This window comes from Engystomops pustulosus, chromosome 4 (assembly GCF_040894005.1).
Source record: "Engystomops pustulosus chromosome 4, aEngPut4.maternal, whole genome shotgun sequence".
NCBI lineage: Eukaryota > Metazoa > Chordata > Amphibia > Anura > Leptodactylidae > Engystomops > Engystomops pustulosus.
Window position 1 is genome coordinate 125160506 of NC_092414.1, and position 23720 is coordinate 125184225.

A 23720-nucleotide genomic window follows, 5' to 3' on the forward strand; every position below is an offset into this window, starting at 1 on the left:
GGTATAATTTAGCTTGTCTGTGTTTTGGCATCTGAATTATACATATTTATACGGTATATATGTGTGAGTACCATTGGGGTAGCATACAGTAGAATTGTACTGTTCAATAAAAAGGAATCTAGTAAACACATGTACATTTTCAGCATGGAGACTTAGGGGTTGTCCACTTTCAGCAAATAATTGATATGGTTTGTGCAAGGAAAAGTTATACAATTTTCCAATATACTTTCTGTATCGATTCCTCACAGTTTTCTATATCTCTACTTGATGTCATAATATAGAAAGCTTTTATGTTTGCTTCTAGTGGATAGAAATCTTTCCATGGTCATGTGATGTCACACAGGTGTACAAACCGTTCTGATTACTCTCTGTGATAATAACGGGTCGTGCACCTACGTTTACATCACATCAGCGTGTAGAGATCTACAAAACTGTGAGGAATTGATACAGAAAGTATATTGGAAAATTGTACAATTTTTCCTTACACAAACCATTATCAATTTTTGGTTCAAAGTGGACAATCCCTTTAAGGATTACAGTGTACACTAAGTGTCATTAATTTGAAATTCTTCTTCCTCTAATGTCAATATGAATACTGCTAAATGTGTTAAACTGAAGGTGACTAGATCCCATAGAAGACAATGCCTATGAACATTTTTTTGGCTTTACAGATACCTGTCCTACCTATCATTTGCAGCAAAAGTACTAGTCAGACTGCTTACTACGTACTCTCTTTTATCAGGCTATTTTAGTCACACTTATTGTATACTTTCTTCTTTTATTAGGCTATTCATAGATACTAACCCTAAGAATTAACGGGGGGTTGCAGGCATGTTTTTGTTTTTAAAGTTCAGTGCTGTTTATCTGCCACATTAGACATTTCCACCAATTGTGTTTTTTTTTCCTTCTGCCACCATCCAGCTGAAATCTGTGATAGAATTGTATAAATAGGAATTCTGTGTCAAGCATGATTTGTGCATATATATGTCTGTCAGCTTTGACCATTTGTGTTTAAACACAGATGTTTCCCTTCCTGCTTTAATCTGAATTGTAACAGACGTGTGACACATCCAAATTACAGCCAAATGGCCGATTACAAAACAATTGTAGCAAGTATTTTCAGTATCACTAAAATGTAGCAATCTGGCATGTTATATAATGGGGCACAATGTATTATACTGACTTATAGTTGTAGATATTAAACTATAAAGCTATTTCATTTCCATTCTTATTAGGAATTTACAATGCAAAAACAAGATTGTATACAGCCCCTCCTACTACTAATTACAGGGGTTATAGTAGTACTGGTTCATGGAGTCCTTTATAGCCCCTTATTGTTTCCAGATCTCTGATCTCCAGAGACTATTATAGATATACTACCGCTAATGCTTGCATTTGGTCAGGGCTTTCCACATCACTGTCAATGGATAGAGCTCATCAAGACGGATGTGAACACGTGTGTATCCTGTGATGAGCTCCCAAGGGTCTCAAGAAGAGAGACCCTATTGTCTGGTCTGGTCTATTAGGATATCCTATCTGTTGTTCAATACTCCATCGTCTACATCTGTATCTATAATAGTTTTTTCCAGCTCGGATTATTGTAAAAAGAAGAATTTTGTTATAAAACTGAGTTCTGCCATCTGATACATGTTTTTTTGTTCATTTAATTTCAAGCATTTGTATTATTAAGATTAGTTATTGCTTTTTTTTCTTCATGCACTCAATAGATACTGTGAATCTTTGTATTTGGTTATTTTTGCTGAGGGCTAGACCCAGGAGACTGACTTCTTTGTGCCTGGTGAAATGAGTAATTGTTCTTGTTGATTTTGGGTTTCCGTGTTTCCCAGGTTTCTCAAGACAATGACTCCTATTATAATTAGAAATACTGATGTTGTACTAGCTACCACAGTAAATATTTTGTATATGGCTGTTCATGGTTTGACTAGCCCATAGTGCACCAGAGGATACTCCGACGACGAATAATGGACCTCCAATCTCCATATAATATTGACGCCAATTGGAGGTGATTGTATCAAGGCTTTTCTAATGACATTATTCACAAAATCTCTGATTGATGCATGGAAATACACAGTCCCTGCATAGATAAAGGGTGAGAGGCCTTAGTGTCATCATTCAAGACCAGGCCAAAATCCGGTACTGTGGCTCTTTCTCATTAAGCAATGCTGTTTCCATTAATTCTCTATTTCTGTGGGACAGTGGATATAAAATGACACAAAGTTCAGTCAAATCATCTGACAATTAAAGGACATCTACCACTAGGATGGAGGACTGTAAACCAAGCACACTGACATACTGGTGTGTGCCCCTTCTGCAAGATTTGCACTTCTTTAAGCTTCCTATGGCATTGTTTCTAAGCAAAAAGGGGTTTAAAGAGTATGCAAATGAGCCTGATGAACTCCAGGCTCAATTACCACCTCTCATGAGCCTCTCATGCTCATTTGCATAATTTTAAGTCTTTTTTTAAATAAATCAGAACATATGAAGCTAAGAGAAGAGCAGATCCTGCCACAAGGTGCACAAACCAGTATGTCAGTGTGCTTGGTATGGTTTACATTCCTTTATTCTGGTGGCAGATGTCCTTTTATGCACAGTAATCTGCATTGTTAAACTTGTCAGATTCATCTGTTTAAAGGTATACTAAGGACAGTGTCTCACATTGAACTAAGCTTTCAACTTTGACTATTGGGAAGGTGCCCTATGGAGACTGTTGTGTCTGTGCACATGATCATTTTGATACTCTTGTACACTGTCATGCTGTTGAGGTGATGAATACTCCTTAGATAAGTCAATTAGAAAATATCCCAAAATAAACTGTATCATTACAACACAGTGAAAATCCCAGTTCTTGTTTTTCTCATCTCATGGAGATAATCTTAACAATGTAATGTCTCCACTCAATTTGTCCAAACCTCTAGTGGTGACAGATCACTAAGCAAAAAATAGCTCATTCTGGCATCGGATTGTGTTGTAGCACTTGGATATCTGCAAGTGATGATATGGTGGTGTGGACTTAACAGATGTCTAGAGAACTTGGCAGAAGACCAGCAAAAGTAGACGTTTATGAACCAGTGAGAACTTTCTCCTTTCTTCTGCTTGTCCTATTAAAGATATAGTTTTATCTATTGTTCATTAGATCTAGTAACCTCTTTGATATTTAGGTCCACCACCGAACATGCTTATATCAATTAGATTAGTAGGTTTATTTGGGCATTGGTTTGTGCCACATAAGGTCTGTTGATGGACCCCATGAAGAATGAATTTCTCATATTATTTAGCCCCGTCAAAGTGATATTATTTTATGTGACTATTTGCAATTTCTAGGCCTTTTTTTTTTTTTTTAGTATTTTGTGGACATTTTGCAGCCATACTTATACATTGTAAATAGAAGCCATAGACAGACATATTTTGGATGTTAACCAAAACCCCAAAGCTTTATTTTTTTTAATTGTGACAATAGAAAGTTGAAAAACTTTTAATTTATAAGAGGCTGATGCTTTTATTTGATTTTGCAACTATTAACTCTTGGCGACATCTGCAGTGGTTGTTGTTGCAATGCCCAGCATCATGGATTTACCCGGCAGGCAGGGCTCATAGCATGGCACACATGGCATGTTAGTGTTTCTACTGATAGCAAGGATTGTTTAATAAACATATCTGCGTCAGAAGTGGCACATATACAGATAACTGCAGGCAGACAGGTGTGGGCACGAGGAGTGAAAGTGAACAGACTGTGCTTGCAGCGGTTGCGTGTTATAACATGATCACTATTCATTTACTAGGTTGTGTGCAGTGCTACCTTGTGGTGACCTTTCTGTGTATTGTTTCAGAGGAAAAAATTCTTGATTTTTCACATTTATGAGATACTTTGGTGTGGTGGCTCTGAGGGCCTGAAAGATTTCTTCAAGAACATGTAGGGGCAAGCACTGTGTATGGATTTACACACCTGTTGTTCCTTAAGACTACTTAGAATTTTTTTTATAGACTGAGGATTTTCTTAATTATTATTCTTTATTGCAATACTAACAACAATGACCATATTAAGACCTGATTGAAACTCATTGGGTTATTATGAAATTACTGTACCACTATGTGCAAATGAAGTAAATCTATCCTTATTCCACATAATTTTTTTTCCAGTTATTACTGTTCCTGTGTTTTTAATGTAATAACCAGCTATTCCCACACCATGATACAGAAGGAAGTGTTAAAAATGCCATAAATAATACACCAGGTGCTTTCTGTTAGTCAGAACTGAAACTAGCATATCATGCAAGGAGAATCTTGTCTGCTATGCTGTATCCCATGTTGTGTGCCTATGAGAAGCTTTAGGTTTCTCAATGAATGCTCCAGATGTACAAGCTGTTGTCAGCTGCTTGTAGTGAAATCATTTATTTGTTGACAGGTTCCCAGGAGTCCGACAGCTCACAGTCTGCCAAGAAAGACATGCTGGCTGCACTGAAATCCAGGCAGGAAGCTCTGGAGGAGACACTACGGCAGCGACTGGAGGAGCTCAAGAAACTTTGTCTTCGTGAAGCGGTACTGAGCATCTTTACTTTTGTGTTTATATTGGGTAGAAACTATAGGGATTGTTGGTCAAAGCTAATTTCTTCCTTTCAGAGTAATCTTTTATTCTAATAAAATTACTGTATGTCTTGGTGATAATTGTATAAGAACTGCATTGGTCTTTTCATTATTTATTAGGTATAGAAATACCATAGCCTTGAGTTAAAATGTGTGCAAAGCTGGATGTACACTTAATGTAGCTGTCAAGTGAAAAGGATGAGTATATATTCCAAGATGGCCAATCCTTTTGTTCTCGGTGGAGATATTGCACCATTAGAGGTGTCTGGCATTGGTTTACTTGCTCTCTTGATCCAGCAAACATGTGGTATGATGGGATATGGAGCTAGAGCTTTTCACTAAGTGAGAGGTCAGCCAACATCTATCTGGAGTGTATGACCAGGTTAATGAGTAAACACCTCTTACATTGTTAAAGGGGCTAATAAATTCACTGGTGTATACATAAGAAAAATTAAAAGGTGTAGGTTTACAAATGAACTCATATACATTATGACTGTATAAAGTAATGAGACCTGGACATGAAAGCACCACCAGGGAACCATTTTATGTGAGTGTTAAAGTAAATGAGGATGGTGAACAACACAAGTTTACAGAACAATTATATGGTGGAAAAATTCCAGTGCTTTTAAGAGCCAAGGTATGGAAATTGCCTTGATTCAGATTGGGTAGAACCAGTTAATCACATATCTAATTACTTGGTGTTTGTTAAAGTTATTCTCATCCTCCTTTTCCCTGCAAGGAATGTAAGGAATCATAATCATTTCCTGTGAGAATTCTTTGGTGGTGTGGGAGGAAACCTAAGCAAGAGCAATTGATGTAGAGTGACAAGACCTTGACTAAAGGGATTACCGGTATATAAGCATCACCAGCAAATAAACTAAATAAAGCAAAAGCAAATAAAGTGTCCATAAAGTGATATGAATATTACACTAATATTTTGAACATTTCCTACTAAAAAAATATATTTGGTGTATATTGAAAATTTTCAAATTATAGTCTATATGATCACTAAAGTAGTCAAAATGATGATAATAATGACATGATGATGATGTTAATAATAGAATACAATTTTATGTAGTAATTACAAATGTATACAAGCTATATAATTAAACCACCATATTAATAACCCAAACCAGAAAATGGTGCTGGTATCTATTTAAAACCAATCTCTACAAATCTCTCAGCCTATTATAGATGATAAGACCTATAGTAGCTGAAGTTCCTGTCCATACAGAAAATCCCTTTGCGTCACTGATTCCATTGAACTGTAGACAACTCAATAATGTCTTGTATATAAAAGTTGATGGATAATAACTTCAAAGGACTAAAAATGACATCCATCTATTTATGCAGTTTAATGTTATCTTGCAATGTTGATACAGAGGGAGGGAAAACCCTACGTGCTATAAGCCATATTCCTCCTGGCAATCTGAATAAAATGTAAATATGAAAAATGTGAGGTCTTTCTCAAACTCTTTGCCATAAAGAGAGATCCTAGAGACCTCATTGATATTTGTGTTATATTTTTGGTAGGAACTTACGGGAAAACTGCCAAGAGAGTATCCATTGGATCCTGGAGAAGAGCCTCCTACTGTTCGACGGCGAATAGGAACATCATTTAAACTGGATGAACAAAAACTACTTGCAAAAGGAGAGGTAAGTGCAGTCTATTTCACTTCCAATACAGGGTATACACTGTAGCACTGTGAAAGTGGGCGCAAAGGCCTTCTGTCTCATTAATGGGTATTAGTGCTATAAAGAAATAGTTAGGGATTGAATATTTTATCACTGATCATTCTATATTGTAATGAGAGAAAGAGAGAGTGATGTATGGAACAGCAAATACTGAGCTTTGGCTGTAATATTTTCCTATGATATTACCATAGTTTATTGAAATTGGTCACTTTAGATACAAGCACTTGACTTTTGGTTCTCTTGATATCCTAATTTATGAATGTCTTGAGGAGGCTGTAACTTTCACCTTACGGTGGATCATTATTTATTTATAGATGGATGTGCCCATAATAACAAAGGACAAGACTTTCTGAAGTTTTGGAATGTTTCAGAGGATGTGTATTTATCCATGTCATGGATGGGCTTTGTATTAGATCTGCAGACACTCAGTGCCAGGTTTTGGTGTGCTGAAACACAGCTGTGATTGTCTCATATTACCAGTTCTGTGGATTGACTATTGTGGTGTAAAGAATACTTTGTCTTCTATCAGCCACCCACTAAATCAGATGCTAGCCTCATGTTCTGGGCGCTGAGTCATGCTGTAGCTATGGTGCTTCTACAAAAACCAGCCTGTGATTCAGAAACACGGCTACACAATGTTTTAGAAGCTTATATTGTATCCTTCAGTACCAAAGAGCTTGTATTTGACAAATAACATTAGAATGTACAGCCAATGCTTCAATAAGATTTTTGCTAGTTTGTCATAGGTACAAATTCCGATCTCCTTTTTTTCACCACTCTATGGGTCAATGAACTGAACCACGGCTGGAAAAACAACTTAAGCAGCTTTTAGGACAGGAATTTGCAAGAAGACCATTGTCTGGAGTGACTTATGAGCCTCCAGACATCTTTGCTATTGTTTGGTTTCCTGAGCATTATGCAGTTTAATGAGATTTATAGGCCAGACAGATTGCAGATGGATTTACCTACTTCCCTAACACATTCCAGTTATATTTCAATTAGTTATAAGAACTGTTAATAAAATGTTATAAAGGTTGCACTTACCTTCTAGATAAAGTTGCAGAATAAAACACTATATTCTATGTTACATAGAATAGTGTAATCTGATTCCTTCTGTAGGAGAATCATACAAATGACCTAGATGTTACCCCTGACAAGAATAAATGTGGTATATGCTGTATAGTCCGTATACACTTTTCACAGTTATTGAGGAAAGGAGATGTTAGTTATGTGTAGCAATGTTTTTATAACACTTTGAGCTGCCTTAATCGGAAGCATTATGATATAGGTGGGTTACTAGGAAATATTTTTAGTAATGTTTTTCTTAGCTCTATGATGTATGTGCTAAGAGCGCAGTGCTCCTCGGTGTGGGCTGTAGACAGTCGAGTTCCTCCACCTTCGGTAGCTATACTTCTGTTACACAACATTTTTGTAGTTGCTCTAAGAAACATTTGGCTACTACTTCTTTAAGTCAGTCAGGTCATGATGGCAAGACACATGCAAATGCTCTTCTTCCTGTCTGATATTATACTAAAAAGATTTTTTAAAAATTAGAGTTAGTGCAGTTTGCAGGTAATGTAAGGGGTTAATGAGAATAAAGTGTCTTCAGGTGATTTGCAGTATATATGTGCTCAGCTCCGCGATGTGTTTGAACATAACCTGAAATTAAAAGAGCTTTCATCCCTATTTCATTTAGGGAGATGAAGGAAACCATGTGTGACTCATGAGAGTTGTGGTTACATTACTTGGGCTCATGTATGACTGTGCAAGCAGTCTAAGTATAGTTCAGCTGACAGGGTGGTAATTTCACTTGTATAAAATGGAAGAACTTATTTACCGTAAAGTGCATGAAAATATCTTTACTTTCACTTACTAAACATCTTAAGAAAGTGTGGCAACTTAGTATGAGACCCATGAAACATACAGATGGTGAACATGGAGTAATATTTGATATATTATTTTAGGAAGTGGAGCTGGAACGTCTTGAAAGAGAATTTGCTATTCAGTCCCAGATTACTGAGGCAGCTCGTCGGCTCGCCAGTGATCCTCACGTGAGCAAAAAGCTAAAAAAGCAAAGAAAGACCTCATACCTCAATGCACTGAAGAAACTACAGGAGATTGAGAACTCCATCAACGACTATCGCATCAAATCTGGAAAAAAGCCTACACAGAGGGCATCCTTAATCATAGATGGTAAGTTGGATACATATATTAGGTAATATACTCCTCTCTAACGAGAGATGCCCAGAAAAAATGTGTTTACGGTGCATTTCAGAGGCCATTGTTTGGCCACAGCAATCGCATACAGTTTACATAATGTAACCACTGGTTATCTTGGTTATTTTAATCCAATTCCTGCCTGTTTTCTCATTTTGTTCAAACCAGACAAACTATATTTAATAATCTTAGTAATACAATAGGGACATGTTGACATTGCTATTCTGATGGCTTCTTTTTTCTTGCAGAAGCTAACCTCGGCAGTGAAGACAGCTCACTTTCTGATGCACTTGTTCTTGAGGATGGTATGTATTATACAATAAAAGACAAAACATGCTCCCTTAACCACTAATAGTTACTATATCAGATGTGCTTGGCCATTAGTTTCATGCTAGAGCTGGACATTGAGGATCTTCTGGTGCACCATTTCTCCTCTAACCCAGATGGAAATCAATGCCATGAACATAATTATGTGAATATGGAAACATATAGGAATTGAAATATCTCTTGTTTTCTAGACGATTCTCAGGCTCCAAGCATCATGTCTCCTATGCAGTCCCCTCATAAAGGACTACCACCAAGACCTCCATCACATGGCAGACCACACCCTCCACAGTCACTGGATGGACTAAGGCAGTTGCACTATCAGAGAAATGACTATGATAAATCACCCATAAAACCCAAAATGTGGAGTGAATCATCTTTAGATGAACCATACGAGAAAGTAAAGAAAAAATCTTCACATAGTCATTCCAGGTAAGCAAACTGCCAGACTACAGGCCGCTGAGGCACACAGATAATTCAATGATCAATGGGATTTTCAGTGACTGTGGGTTTTCAAACTTTTTGGGAAATATTTAATCCATTAATGATTTAAATGAGAATTTTATAAACACATGCAAAACTGTTGCAAAAATTTAAAATATTATAATAATAACTCTTTTATTATTAATTTGTTGTAAAATTAAAACAATGGGGGATACGACAATAGCTTTTTTTTAGGTTTCTGAATCTAAAAGCTGAATATTTTTGCACAATTCTACTTTTTGTGCCTCTTTTACAAATTGACTATATTTTACTACCAATAGTCAGCAGACCACAGTTACAACCTTATACAATTATTTACTACAGAACTACAGGCGGTCCCCTACTTAAGGACACCCACCTTACAGACAACCCATAGTTACAGATAGACCCCTCTGACCACTGGTGAAGCTCCTCTGGATGATACTATAGTCTCAGGCTGTAATAATCAGCTGTACAGTGTCTGTAATGAAGCTTTATTGATAATTCTTGGTCCCACTACAGCAAAAAATGTTTAAACTCCAATCACTGGGGCCAAAATTTAACTTTTTCTAAACTTGTTTGTTGTGCATCCCTCTGTCTTTTCCAGTCTTGTAAGTGATACTGATGTTACAAGTGTCAACATAGTAATGATCATTTCCGTTGCAGCAATCACAAAAGGTTCCCCAGCACAGGCAGCTGTTCAGAAGCAGGTGGGAGCAACTCTCTGCAAAATAGTCCCATCCGGACCCTTCTTCATTGGAATTCTCAGTCCAGCATGCCATCCACCCCAGACCTACGAATACGAAGCCCTCATTATGTTCACTCAACTAGGTAATGCATGTTGTTGTTATAATTCAATGTGATGACATTCTATTACTCTATTCTATTACATTCTATTACTCTGTTACTTTGCGGTTATGTATGAAGACATGACACTGCCTTCTATCATATGTTTTTCAATACTAGATCACTTTTTTTCTTTCACTCTTGCTTATCTTCTATGGTGTTTATCTGTATAATGGATAAATTACTGACTAATATTAATGTTACTTTACAATGGTGATAATGTAATTGTTATAGACAAGTAACATCTAGTTAATTAGCTTTGCATACATGTCTATTTAGTGAGAATGTCATGTAGATTATCATTGTGGGATTATTACTTTAGTGTTTAACATGGTTCAATTGTACTTTTTATTTTTATATTATGGTGTTCATTCTTATTGTGCATTCCATAACCCTTAAATGTATGAATGAGCTGTAACGGATATTGCTTTATTATTACAATTAGAAATTGTGAACTATCTATTGTGTATAGAAACCTCCCCAATTGCTGGCGCAATGATTGGGCTGTTGGATATCTACCTATGCAATTCCTTTTTTCACCGGCAAAATAATCACCTTCCATAGGTGCCTAGCAGTGGCTTATTTCCCTTTCCCTATTGAGAGCACATTCATGCTTGGCTAAACTGGGCATGTGTGTGTGGTTGGTAAGGGGGGGGGGGGTTGGAGCGAAGATGAATAGCTATTGGGAAAATGAGAGTTAAGCCAATGGATACCTAATGTATATGGTGTATTTTAATAGTTGTATTGATTTAACAATATAGAGAATTGTATTCTGCAGCACAGACAGAATGTGAGAATCTGTCATAACGCATTGTTTGTTTGTTTTTTATTTATTCTGTAAAGTTATAACAAGACTTGATTTAGCAACACTTGACAAGAGAAGTCTATGCAATCATGTGAAAAATGTAGCAAGGGATACAGGGACACTATAAAGACTGAACGTGCTTTGTAAAAATCTGAAATTTTAAAATGTGGTTGTTTCTAATTTCCAGATCAGTGGACATCAGCCCTACCAGACTACATAGCTTAGCACAGCACTTTAGGCACCGCAGTTCCAGCTTGGAATCCCAAGGAAAACTTTTGGGCTCTGAAAATGAGACTGGAAGTCCAGATTTCTACACTCCAAGGACTCGTAGCAGTAATGGTTCTGACCCAATGGATGACTGCTCCTCTTGTACTAGCCATTCCAGTTCTGAGCACTATTACCCAGCCCAGATGAATCCTAACTACTCAACACTGGCTGAGGACTCTCCCTCCAAGGCCAGGGAAAGACAAAGACATAGACACAAGTCCAACGGGAACCTTGTATCCTCCAATTCAGGGAGCATGCCCAATCTGGCTGCTAGGAATGGGAATGGACACCATGGGGTATACCTGCATAGCCAGAGCCAACCTTCATCACAGTATAGGATCAAAGAATATCCTTTGTATATTGAAGGAAGCTCGACACCTGTTGTTGTGCGGAGTCTAGAAAATGACCAAGAAGGACACTACAGTGTCAAAGCACAATTCAAGACGTCAAACTCCTATACTGCAGGAGGGATGTATAAGGAGAACTGGCATGGGGATGATACTGTAGACTCTGTGAGGCTCACACCTTCTCGGTCTCAAATTGTAAGGACTCCGTCACTTGGCAGAGAGGGCCATGATAAGGGCTCAGGCAGGACTGTGGTGTCTGATGAGCTGCGGCAGTGGTACCATAGGTCTGCCACATCTCAAAAGGAGCACAACAGACTTTCACATACTAGTTCCAACTCCTCTGACAGCGGCTCTCAATACAGCACATCTCAAAGCACCTTTCTGGCACACAGCAGGGTAACAAGAATGCCTCCAGTGTGTAAAGCAACAATAGGTAAGACAAATTTCAGAAGTGTGTCTCCTATCTATTTGTAGTACACAACTGTATTGTCTCTTACTTATAAGTTGGGGGTCCCACTACTGATTAACCTGTTCTGCTATGGGCCAGCACAAGCCTGTGAATGCAGCATATGTACTCAGGATTATGATAGTGTATGCTCAAAGATCATTTTTATAAAGAGCTGCTTTATGATATAATTGATGTTTGCTATAGCAAATCCCTCATTTCTTAATTTAAGAGTGGCAAAATTCCCATGCTTCCTCCGTTATGGAATGGACTAAACTTGTACACGTATGGTACTGTATATAAGCCTAGTTGAATGTCTGCAGGGCATATGTATAATGCTTGATATGCATTTCATGCCATAAACGTTGTATCAGTTTCTAGACCCTATAGTTTGGAGGGAAAACTTTTGTCTTGTTTCTTTATAAACCGGTTGTCATATATTTGCAGCAGCAGCAGCAGGTGGTCTGGCATCTTTGTACACAATTCTGAATGCTTTTTTATTGGGGAGCTGCCTCCTACATCCAGTGTTGTACTGTGGGAAATCTTTAACATTTCCTTACTAGAGATCTGCCTTTTCTTTTCACCAGCTTTCCTAAGTGGGTGGTCTAGTGTTGAGAGTGATTTAGATGAGATTTTTATAAGCCAAATTTGAGTTTACTCTCCATACATTCTGTTGTAAAGAAAGAAGACAGGATGTTCTCTGTTTTATTGGCTCTGAGTCCTACAGATGTCCCCATGATGTGGATCATGTTCTGTTATCAATTAAATGAGATAACATGCCGGTAGTAGGGTCTGTGGAGATGCTTGTTCCCCTTTATCCATTAAATGCAAGGTTAGCTGAGTATCTGTAGTAATGTCTCGAGAAATAGCTGTTGGCTGACGATTTCTTCACTCTTGTCTCTTGTTTACTAACATGACCATTATACCAGCTTTGGCTGATTTCTGGCAAACCCCACTGTGAGTTCTTCTACACTGAACTAGGTTATTCTTTCCATTAAAAAGCAAAGGAACTCAAAGGGCTGAACAATACCAATGTGAAGCAAGGAAAAGGCAGAATACCTTGTAAAGTTTTTATATTTTACTCTGTGAATTTTTTTTTCTCCTTGGAAACCTTGTTTATGATTTGTACTATTTTGACTACAGTGAGCATTTGTTAGGGGTGAGAAAACCAGAGGGAGGCCCACTTTTTACCAATTAAGAATTGCAAGGCTTCTAGCTATTGTTTGGTATTTTTGACTCAAGTAATGTGTAGCAGTGTTACATTACTTAGAAATTGAGGCTCCTGCAGAGCGCTTCTGTCTGGTGCTTTTCAAAGACTGCCTAGAGGCGGCTGATGAATGTTAACTAGATGTGAAGCGGAACACAAAACTTCATAACTAATATCTCCATGGCAACCCTTGTACCAGGACATTCATTCTCTTTGCATGGTTGAATTGGACCCTGGCAGAGGAGGAGATAATACACATAATGAACGTTTTTTTTTAAAATAAAGAATTGAAACTAAAAAGCCTCTTATGAGGGCATAAAGACCATGCGAAAATATGTATCTGTGATTTTTACCTTTTCATATCATTAGTCTAATTTATGAGATCTACAGAGTGGTGGATGCCCTGCAGATCTATTAATGCATGTACTAATATTGTTTGTGCAAAGTGTCTAAGGTTAGATGTAAACTATTCCATTCTTCCTAGTCTAACTTTGCATCTCCCATTAGATGGCTTAGTTTTTCCACCCCTTTATCATAAACGTGAAAAAACTGTTTTTAAGCAAATTCTGGAACATGTTTCTTAGTTTATCTACCATAAGGTCAACTTGGGCGTTCCGATCCACTCCACATGGCAAACACCACTTCAGTGTTCCCAACTGTAATTCTTTCTTTTATTTATATAGCGCCTACAGATTACGCAGCGCTGCACAAAGCATGCCAAATTGTTCCCTGTCTCCATGGGGCTCACAATCTAAACAACCTACCAGTATGTTTTGGAGTGTGGGAGGAAACCGGAAGACCTGGAGGAAACCCATGCAAACATGGAGAGAACATACAAACTCTTTGCAGATGTTGACCTGGGTGGATTAGAACCCAGGACATGCGCAGTGCTACCCACTCGGGCTTATATGCATACACAAAGAATGATATAAATACATTTCAGTACTATAGAGCAAATCCACCTTTTGTAGGTTATTAGAAATATTTACTCAATCACCCTTTTGATTTCCATTGTTAATGAAGGAAATAAAAACTGAACATAATCTTTGCCCTTTGTCCTCTCGTAGTTCGGTCTAAGGTTCACCAAAAAAATTTCCCTCTTGCGTGCCAGATGTGCCCTTTTACCTGAAGGAGAAAATGCATTTCCTGCGAGGAAATTGGTCTTTAAGTTTCCTGGGAAAGTAGTTTGGGATATGTGTAAAGCCAAACATGTAGGTCAGAATCTAAATTAAGTGAATGAATTGTAGTTTAGATATTAATCTCATTGGAATTTCCAGCTAGTTTCATATATCAAAAACATAACAAACATGCACAGCTCCAGAAGGAAGCCAACGTCATAAATTACTCTGTTTTCAGCCTTCTGAAGAGCTATAAACATCTTGCAATATGGCACATTATAATATTAACCCACAGGGATCATGTTATTGGGGTGATATTCTCCTTGTAAATGAGTGAGAAATGTTATAATCTAATGCATTTCCATCCTGTATAAAATATATAAGGATATTGGTGTGTCTGGTCTTCTGTAACCATGGTATACAGTAAAAAAATGGTTACATTAATCTGCCATATATACATATATACAAATAATATTTCTTCAATTAGATGTTATTAAAAAATGTTTACCTATTTGAAGATAATTTCTCATAAATGTGGTCATATGGTCCCTTAGAAACAAGACAGTGTTGGATACAGCCACCTCTGCTTTATGGATTGAACAAAGAAACAAAAGGTTTTTGTATATGAAATGTCCAGGAGTTACTGCATAACCCACATAATCCTGTGGTAATGAACGCTGAATTCTGATGGTCAGACAGGACTCAATAGCACATGTCTGGCCATTGCTGACAAAATGTGAGGAGGTCATGTCCGAGAAAGCCATCTCGTTTCTAAGGGACAACATGATCACATTTATGAGAAATTATCTTCACACTGGAACTTTTTTTTTTAATAACATCCAATTGAAGAAATGTTTACATATAGCAAATTAATTAAATTAAATGTGAATGCTCGGATGGGAATGACCCTTTAAGTAGCATTTCATTGACAGGAGCCCACATGCATATCAGTTAATACCAGGAGAGCCACCTTATATGCCGACCAATGATGAAAGTAACGGAATGAAAGTTAGACAGAAGACAAGATGCATGCTGCTGTGCTCTTAGTACATTCACTCTCTATGTTAGCTCAATATCCCTAACAGGGCAAAAAAGATCCCTCTAATTGTACATACATTTATCTATAAATTGTATATATTAAAAGTCAACTTGAATTGTTGCTGAGTCTGTCTGTTTCAGAAATTGTGGTGATGGGAAAGTTTTTATTAGACTGTCTGTCTCTGTCTTCATACTTTGCCATTTGTTGCATATCTGATGAATATGTATTTTCTTTGCCTTTCCACAGCTGCCTTACCCCATGGTCAGAGGAGTTCCACACCTTGTAGTGATCTTACTGCCACACCCCCCAGCAGCCCTCACCACATTTTAACCTGGCAGACTGGGTAAGTCCTTAGGCTTTTTTAAAGATTAACATTCCATTCATACCTACCTGAGTATACATCAAAGAGAAGTTCCCAAGCAAGCTATAGGCTTTGTTTGTCAGACCCTTAATTCAAGGGAGTGCAAACTAACCTCCAGGATGTCAGGATCTGTGGAATGTGAAAAAGGAATTCACAACTAGTGCTTAATAGATTATACATTTTAATTGATTTTCTTTCTTTTTACCATAAAATGAAGATGTCTTTTATACACTTTGTATAGGTCCCTAAGTATAAATCTATATGTCCTCCTTGTCCATTGAGATGTTGTTTATGCCAATGATTTACCCTGGGACTATTACCTTTATGTAGTTATAATCTAATATATGTTAAAGAACTATGTTTACATTGTGTTTCTATATTCATTGTCCTCATCCTGGGCTGCTATGGGGTCCAAGCAAACATAAGTGAAATACCACTATTGGCCAGGTGGCATCAATCCGCTATTGTATAGATATTAGGTACAGCCTGGCATAAGGGGTAATGCTTGTTCACTGGCAGGTTGCACTCTGTACAGGTGACCATGGGGGCAGACTTCTTGCTTAAAGTGAAGTGGTCACCAGGGACACACCCCCTGACAAAGCAAACGCAGTACCTTTCAGATGTCTTTATAAGATACAATAATCCTTTATTACTCCCACATTGAGGAAATTCACAACATTACAGCAGCAGAGAGCGTACAAAGAGTACAGTAGAAAACAATGGCAGAACAATAATATTACAGATAATAATATTATGTGGGGGGGGGAGAGGCTCTGGTGACTGGTGATGGTGGATGATCTAAAATTTTGCTGCAGGGCTAGTATTTCCATTAGTATAGATCAAATTGTTGTCATCTTTCCTGCAGTAAATAGCCAAACACTGTTGGTTCAGAGCTTGTCTTCCTTGAGAAGCATCTGCCATATGTTGGATAAATACTTGCACAAATTTGGTGGTCAGCACACTGTGCCAAAATTGGTGGGGTCAGACTTCATATACATTTGGCAACCTAAACTGATATTACTTTATCACTATTTTTACTTAACATTTTGTGCTTAAAACAAAGAAACAAACTGTTTTAATCTTCTTAACACTAATACTGCAAAATACTTTGTTTTTTTCCTTTTCCTATCTCTGCTAACAATACTAAACTATGTCTGCTTCATTCTGTCTCTACTTTTCCTTCCACTGCTTTCCTTTGCTCAGAGACACAACAGAAAACTCACCCACACAGGATGGGTCTGAGTCTTCAAGTCACCAAAGTACTGATGAATAGAGGTATTGTATAGTCCACAATCCCTTGTGCTCTGGTCACATTGTTCATGGAAATCAGTATAACGCAGGGGTTTAGTGATGCCCATTGTGTTCTAGGTCCAAAAACATGAAAAAATTATTATGAGAGATGTTTTCTTATTGTCATTTTAATATTATGTTCTTTTATTAGAATAAAGTTTCATTAAATATCAAATACTGGTTAATAAGTATAATTTTAAAAATGTAATGGTATAATAGAAATATGCTATTCCAGCCATTTACAATATACTGCTTCTTGGACACCTTTAGGAAAGTCCTAGATTGTAGTTTAATACTACAGAACAAATAGTAAAATCATTAAAAAAAAATATGTGGTGAAAAGCCGCTATTTATAATGACAAAAATAATGGAGGCTCCAGCCGTATTTTTTCTGTTGTAGATAACAGAATTGTTGCCAAAGAGAGCCTTCTGAACATACTAGTCTATAGGAACCAATGGAAAACGGAAGAAGTTCCACTTACCATCAGAATTAGGCTTAGTTGACACCTGTGTCAGAACTATCCATTATGCTCTCCTAAAACTGAAGTGTGTAACGGAAACTAGAAATGGAAGATGATTGGAAAGTCTTCCATTCCCCATTGACTTCAAATAATGGAATGGAACCTGCCAAACGCAAGTGTGAACTGAGCTTTAGGTGTCCTTTATTGTCCTCTATGTTGAAGTGGATAACTGATACCACTAGCAGTGGTGTTAACTGAACCTAACCTGAGTACCCTGTTAAGATTCATTCCGCCCATGGAGGTTAAAGCCAACTTGAGCCATTAGGTGTGCGGTACTTATTCCCTTTCCAGTGTTGTGTGGTGAAATGATATAGACTGTTGTCCTCACATAGTTTTTTTTTTTTTATCTATTGCAGGACATACCATGACAATTGCTACCTAGACTCTGCCCTATATTCTGAATTAGCTGATGTCCAGTGGTACGGACAAGAAAAAGCCAAGCCTGGGACTCTTGTGTGAACCTATAATCGCAATGCCATTTGGAGATCACCTCACTGCCTCTCATTTGCCTTACCCAGATGCACTACCATCCCACACCAGCTTCAGCTACAAGCACTTTTCATTTTAAAAACAACAATTTAGAAAAACGATCAAAGCCCCGTTCCTGTACATTAAACATCTCCCGGAGTTCCACGTTGCTACTACTGACTATTGCGTGCCTCCTTATCTATGTAAAATGACAAACTGTGAAGGACTCACTTTCATACTCCACTGGAGTCATTTTGTACTGGTTGGGAATAAACTAATCACTGCTTATTCACTATTAATATTCTATGGTAGTGAAGATATAACATTATGAACATCTTATGTTTAGGCCAACAGAGCACTAGTAAAATGAACTTTTTCTTTTGCCTTGGTTATTTTAAACAAGGGGTTCATATTAAATTTTGTTTATGTTCATGTTATTTCCTTTATTTCTTTATAGTAGATATACAATACCGGATAAATATCCAAGAATTGTGTTCACTTCAATTCTAACCAAAGATTAAACAGGAGGGTAGCTGGTTAACTGCGACATAGTTGTAAACCTTTTCATGCCACTGGTGCTGACATGACACTGCAATGTGTTGCACACACAGTCCTTGGGTCTGTAGATAACACATACCAGTATATTAATACAATAATGCAGTTACATTTACCAAACTGATGATACTGCAAATACAGATTACTTTGAAACTAGGAATAAAATGATCTGGCAGTTGTGTATTCAAGGGGATGTTTCCATTTTAATATTTAGACCCATTAAATGTATAAACGTATCACTGGAAATCTGGGAGTGAGTTCTAGAAAATATTAACATGACACATATTAAATACTACTGTTCTGAATACAAAAAAATAACATATACCAAATAATTATCATTGCTTAATGCCCTGGGGGGTAGGATTTCTGCTTCGGGATAGTGGTTTGTAGACATAAGAAGTCGTATAGCCAATACAATACTCCTCTGGAAAAATAAAAGTATGAAAATATGCAAAAAGCTTTGAGAAAAGTGCTACCAGTTGGAAAGAACCAATCCTATTAGCAAGCATTTCTAAAGGTCTGTCTTCAGATAAATGTCTGCTTTGGTTTTCATGATAGAATTGCTTCTTCCCACAAGTTGGCGCTAAAGTCATGGATTTGGAAGAGAGCCAACTGGCATATACTTGGTTATATTCTTCATTATCTGTAATTTGCATAAATGTATTCTCTAAAACCACTGTTTGCTACAGAGGATTGTAATTGACACATTTTGGCTTAGCACATATGGACAGGTAGTTATAATTTGTGTAGAAAAGTCTTACATTCCTGTAATGTGAGTTTAAGAATCATTTTTAACTCCAAAGACAAGTGTTTGTTCATGGTTCCTTTAGTTGCCTGCTTACCTGTACATAGTAATAGACTATTAGTGTTGGCACAGTTACTTTGGAATCTTTTTAAAAGATAACCTTAGTAGCATAGAACAACAAAGTAGAACATCATATGCTACTAAAACATTTAGATTTGTCATGTCCCATAAGTATGTTCTCTAAAATGTGTACTAGAAATTGCTGCATACATGAAAGGGTTTCTATAAGTTGTTGGCCTGTCGGCTGTCCTTGTCACTTGTGTTCTGGCATTACAAATTTGATGCCAATGCCCATCATCTTTCCTAAGAGTAATAGTGCGGGTAATTCCCAATAAGGGAATCCATGTCTGTGCATCATGTCTGTGCTCATTTTATTATTGCTTCCATAATAAGCTAAAACCCACCCCTTAATACACATAGAAGAAAAGGTGTCTGAACCTGCCAATTCTGTATGAGGGATCTCTGTTTCAAAAGCCTCTAACAGAAATGAGAGATCAAGTATATTCAGTTTCATCGGTCGATACTTCTGTTTTTGGGAAATTCGCTGCTGCCAACATTGAGGACACATGCATGATTGGTTCAGCTGATTTTGCATGTTTATGGAGGAAGGGTGTGCAAAAGGAAGAGCAGTCAGTTTGGCCACCTGCAAACTACAATACTGGTCACTTCCCGCAGACCGAGCACAGTGCAGTGGATGGGAGTCCTTGCATCATACAGAAGTATGATGTCAGGAGTCCCTGCCTGCTCTCCGCACAGCAGCATCGGCACTGTTAGTGTCAGTACTGTAGTTCAGCCGCCCAGAAGGGGCTCCTTGCATCATAGTGAAATAAAATATATTCCTGTCCACTCCACTTGCCCTGTTGGGATCTGTCTAGCACATAGATCCATTTCCATGGGCCAAACAAGTTCATGTGCAGACGGATTAACAGATATTGATGTTTGTATGGGCACTTCACTATTTCATTCATGAGCAACTCTACAGTGTTTGTACAACGGGTGCACCACTACTGTAGAAACAGATATAAATATTGATGTGCACACTTTGCACAGAGAAAGTGACCTTAAAGCCGAGTCAAATGGGGGCTTTAGTTTCGCTACCTGGTGCTATTCTAATTTTAATAGACCCTCTATGCCAATCCTATACTTAATATAGTAAACTGGAACCTAATATAGTAATCTGGACATCAACACGAAGAGGAAAGTTAAAATTCAAAATGGTCATAAGGAGCCTGGAACTTGGTGCTCATCATAAGCTTCTCCAGGCTACACGCCTGTAGAGCAGATGTCCATTCATAACTGTAACTTTCCAATGTTAAAAAAAAATCTTTCAAAATAAGTGGCATTAGATTGTAAAAATCCACCCCTGTTGGATTTCCATGAAGTTATATTCACTACAATTAGTTATGGCAGATTTTCACTTTCATTTTCAAATAATATTGCATGGTTAGAAATTGCCAAATAACTGCAGAAGCTTATTCTAAAGAGAGGTAAAATAATAAAGATAAGGCTTAACACAGATTTCCATTTGTTATCTTGAGCAGCAATGGAACCAAAAAGTAAAAGAAGTATTACTAAATGCTGTCAGATGCTACTCTGTGGATACAGTACAGTCACACTGTTAGCACAATCTATGTTATTGTAATCCATCATATGTCCAACAGTCATCCAAGTTCTTCTTATTAATGGATACAGAAGACTGAGCATGAGAACAGAAAGTCTTTCATTTAAGTTACAATAAAAAAACAGCATGTCTCATCATTAGAAATGGATCTGATGCATCAGAACAGTTGACATTAAACTAGCAGTCTAAATGTAGCCATCAAGAAACTCGTTAAATGTTTATTAAAATTACCTCTGCCTGTTGGTTTTGCTACTTTTTGATGTATCAGAACATAACAAGTAGCTTATTTTGGATCAATTCTAGAAAAATTTAAAGGGGTGGAAATAAATTCAGTTGTTATTCCTTATCCACAAAAAGATTGGTGGGGTCCCAGTTGTTAAATCCTCACGGATCAGATTGTTACCCCCTATCCTGTGGAAAGGCATTTACAATCGATGTCGGTACAACCTTTTAAATAAAAGCACTATGTGATCAGGAACTAATACTTTAACTCTATACTATATTTTGCACAAAAGTCAAAATAAGTCAACACTATAATATAAGTAAAAGTAGTGGTTTACTTTTACCGTAATTGAGAATATACACATTACTGTACCTGTGTTAGGATATATGGTTAGTAACTAGTAGATATTTAATTACATGAGTTACGGTCACTCCTAAAACAATTGAATAAGCTTGAACATCCTCCATTATTCTTGGTGAAATCCCTATTAATGGTAGACTTCCTCTCAGCACTCCTACTGAACAGCCATCCTTCATATTACATTAAATCTAATAACTGGGAATGATAACTCATGTGCTAGAAATCTAATTTCTGTAGATAAGAAATACATAAAAGTAGAAATATTTTTGTTTCCATTCTATTAGATATGTGTTATACATTTACCAGTGATGTGGTAAATAATAGACTTAGTTTCTGTTAGCAAAAAGACATATGTAACATATGAATGCAATTACACAATATAATTTCTTTTAGGTAAAGTGATGGTCTTGACATTAACGTAGACAATAACTTTTGCAAGGGCAAGCCATTCAGATGACCTATGCACTGAGTAATACATGGCTAATAGCACTTAATCCAGTCTTTATATACATTTCTTCACATACCATATTTAAAACACATGTAATGCAATGTTCTCCTATAAGGGGTTATCTGTTAACCTCTTCTGATTTGCCTTAATAGGCATGTTGAATTAGTGTGGCTCTGATGTTTGGAGAAGCACTAGCTTCCCTTGGCTTCTTTAGCTGCTGTAATATTCTTTATGGCAGTTACAGTAGCGGCAGCTTTCTTTTGGGTTACATGCTGTGTAAAAAGGGGTTGTACAAACTGAGCAACTCCTTACACCATACATTAACATTATACTAGAACTTAATTTATCCAATATTTCGTAACTCACAAGTATTCTAGTAAACAAGCAGTTTTACAACCCTTCCTGTGTAACGTTGGCATACTTCTGGATTATTACAATGGGGCTATTATTTTATACAACCAGACTACCTGGTGTATACTATGCTGTAAGGCAAGTTATGTTTTTAATGAGCAGTTGAGTGTTGGAAAATAGTAATTCAGATTTGATTTTTCTTCACCCAGTATTAGTTATAGTTGGAAAAATAGCAAACCTCTTTTTTCAGGTGCTACCAAGATGACCAGTTACTGCTTAGTCAACTAGGTGTAAAGTTTTACATTTATTAATGTCAATAGTTTTAATACAAGGTGTGCAAAAAACTAGCTTCACCCCTTACAAGACAACAGAGCTAGTGATGGCAATATTTCACTGTCTCTTAAGGGGTTAAATAATTTGGGTTGCGCCTAAACAAGATAGAGCATGTAAAGTTACTTTTTTTTAATTCTGTTCAATTGTAATCAACGAATAAATATGTATGTTGTAGAAAAGTTGCAGAATTTTTCTAAAGAATTCTGCCATTAATTTATTCTTTTTGTATTAAGAATTTGTATAGTACCTTTACATTTTGCAAAACAGTGTTGTTGACACTTCCTTAATAAAGCATTTTTAAAATCAAGTGTTTGGGGCTTTTTGGAACTTGAACATCCCTTTAAACACAGAATAAAATGTATTATATAGTAACTGGAATAGGAGAAAATCTAGTAATTTGTCATTTGAAAATTGAGAGCTGATGATATTCGCACAATCTCCTGAATGTGATGGTCATACACATCTTTTATTTGTTTACAGTGGATTGTTGTTATAAAACTGTTAAAGAGGTTGTTAGGTGTGTAAAAAGGTTTTCAAGTAATTTCAACATGGGGTAACAAACAAAAAAGACTTAATTTACAAATTTTCACTTCTCCCATGCAGCTACATACCGGGTCCCTGGTGGTCTTCACTTCTTAATGCTGTCTCAACAGCACAGTAGCATTGACCTACCTCAATAGAAAATGTCAGCTAGTTGTGTGCCAATGTACAGAGAGCAAAAATCTATGTATATACTCATATGCAGCCTCCTAATACATAAAAAAACATTTTGTTTGGCAGTATTAAATGCTTGTAAAAAATGGATGTGCACTTGTCTTTTTGGCCATATGACAAAGGATGAATATCGCTCTGCATCAAAATCCTTGACCAAATCTGGCTGAAAATTTTTGGTCATGGACCTCCAATAAACACCATTGTCATGTGAATCTGGCCAAGAATTTGTCCTCCTTTATTGAAAGAAGAGAACGTGTAGATGAGATTTCAAAAATCTAAATCTAATTCCCATTATT

At 37.0% G+C, this 23720-nt stretch overlaps 1 protein-coding gene across 7 annotated transcripts in view; it reads left to right on the forward strand.

Moving 5' to 3' along the window:
* The window catches only part of FRMD4A (FERM domain containing 4A), a 308777-nt gene extending 285760 nt beyond the window's left edge, over nt 1–23017 (forward strand). For 5 of the 7 annotated variants that reach the window (XM_072147320.1, XM_072147319.1, XM_072147315.1 and 2 more), the window contains exons 15-23: nt 4424–4557; nt 6136–6258; nt 8262–8490; nt 8763–8819; nt 9033–9270; nt 9967–10131; nt 11139–11998; nt 15621–15717; nt 17903–23017. In XM_072147320.1, coding sequence (XP_072003421.1) covers nt 4424–4557; nt 6136–6258; nt 8262–8490; nt 8763–8819; nt 9033–9270; nt 9967–10131; nt 11139–11998; nt 15621–15717; nt 17903–18005 — 2006 coding nt within the window. In that variant the 3' untranslated portion in view covers nt 18006–23017. Of the gene's footprint in view, nt 1–4423; nt 4558–6135; nt 6259–8261; nt 8491–8762; nt 8820–9032; nt 9271–9966; nt 10132–11138; nt 11999–15620; nt 15718–16938; nt 17011–17902 lie in introns of all 7 variants that reach the window. The other 2 variants (XM_072147316.1, XM_072147318.1) reach the window with 1 other exon arrangement.
* Nucleotides 23018–23720: the final 703 nt, after the last annotated feature.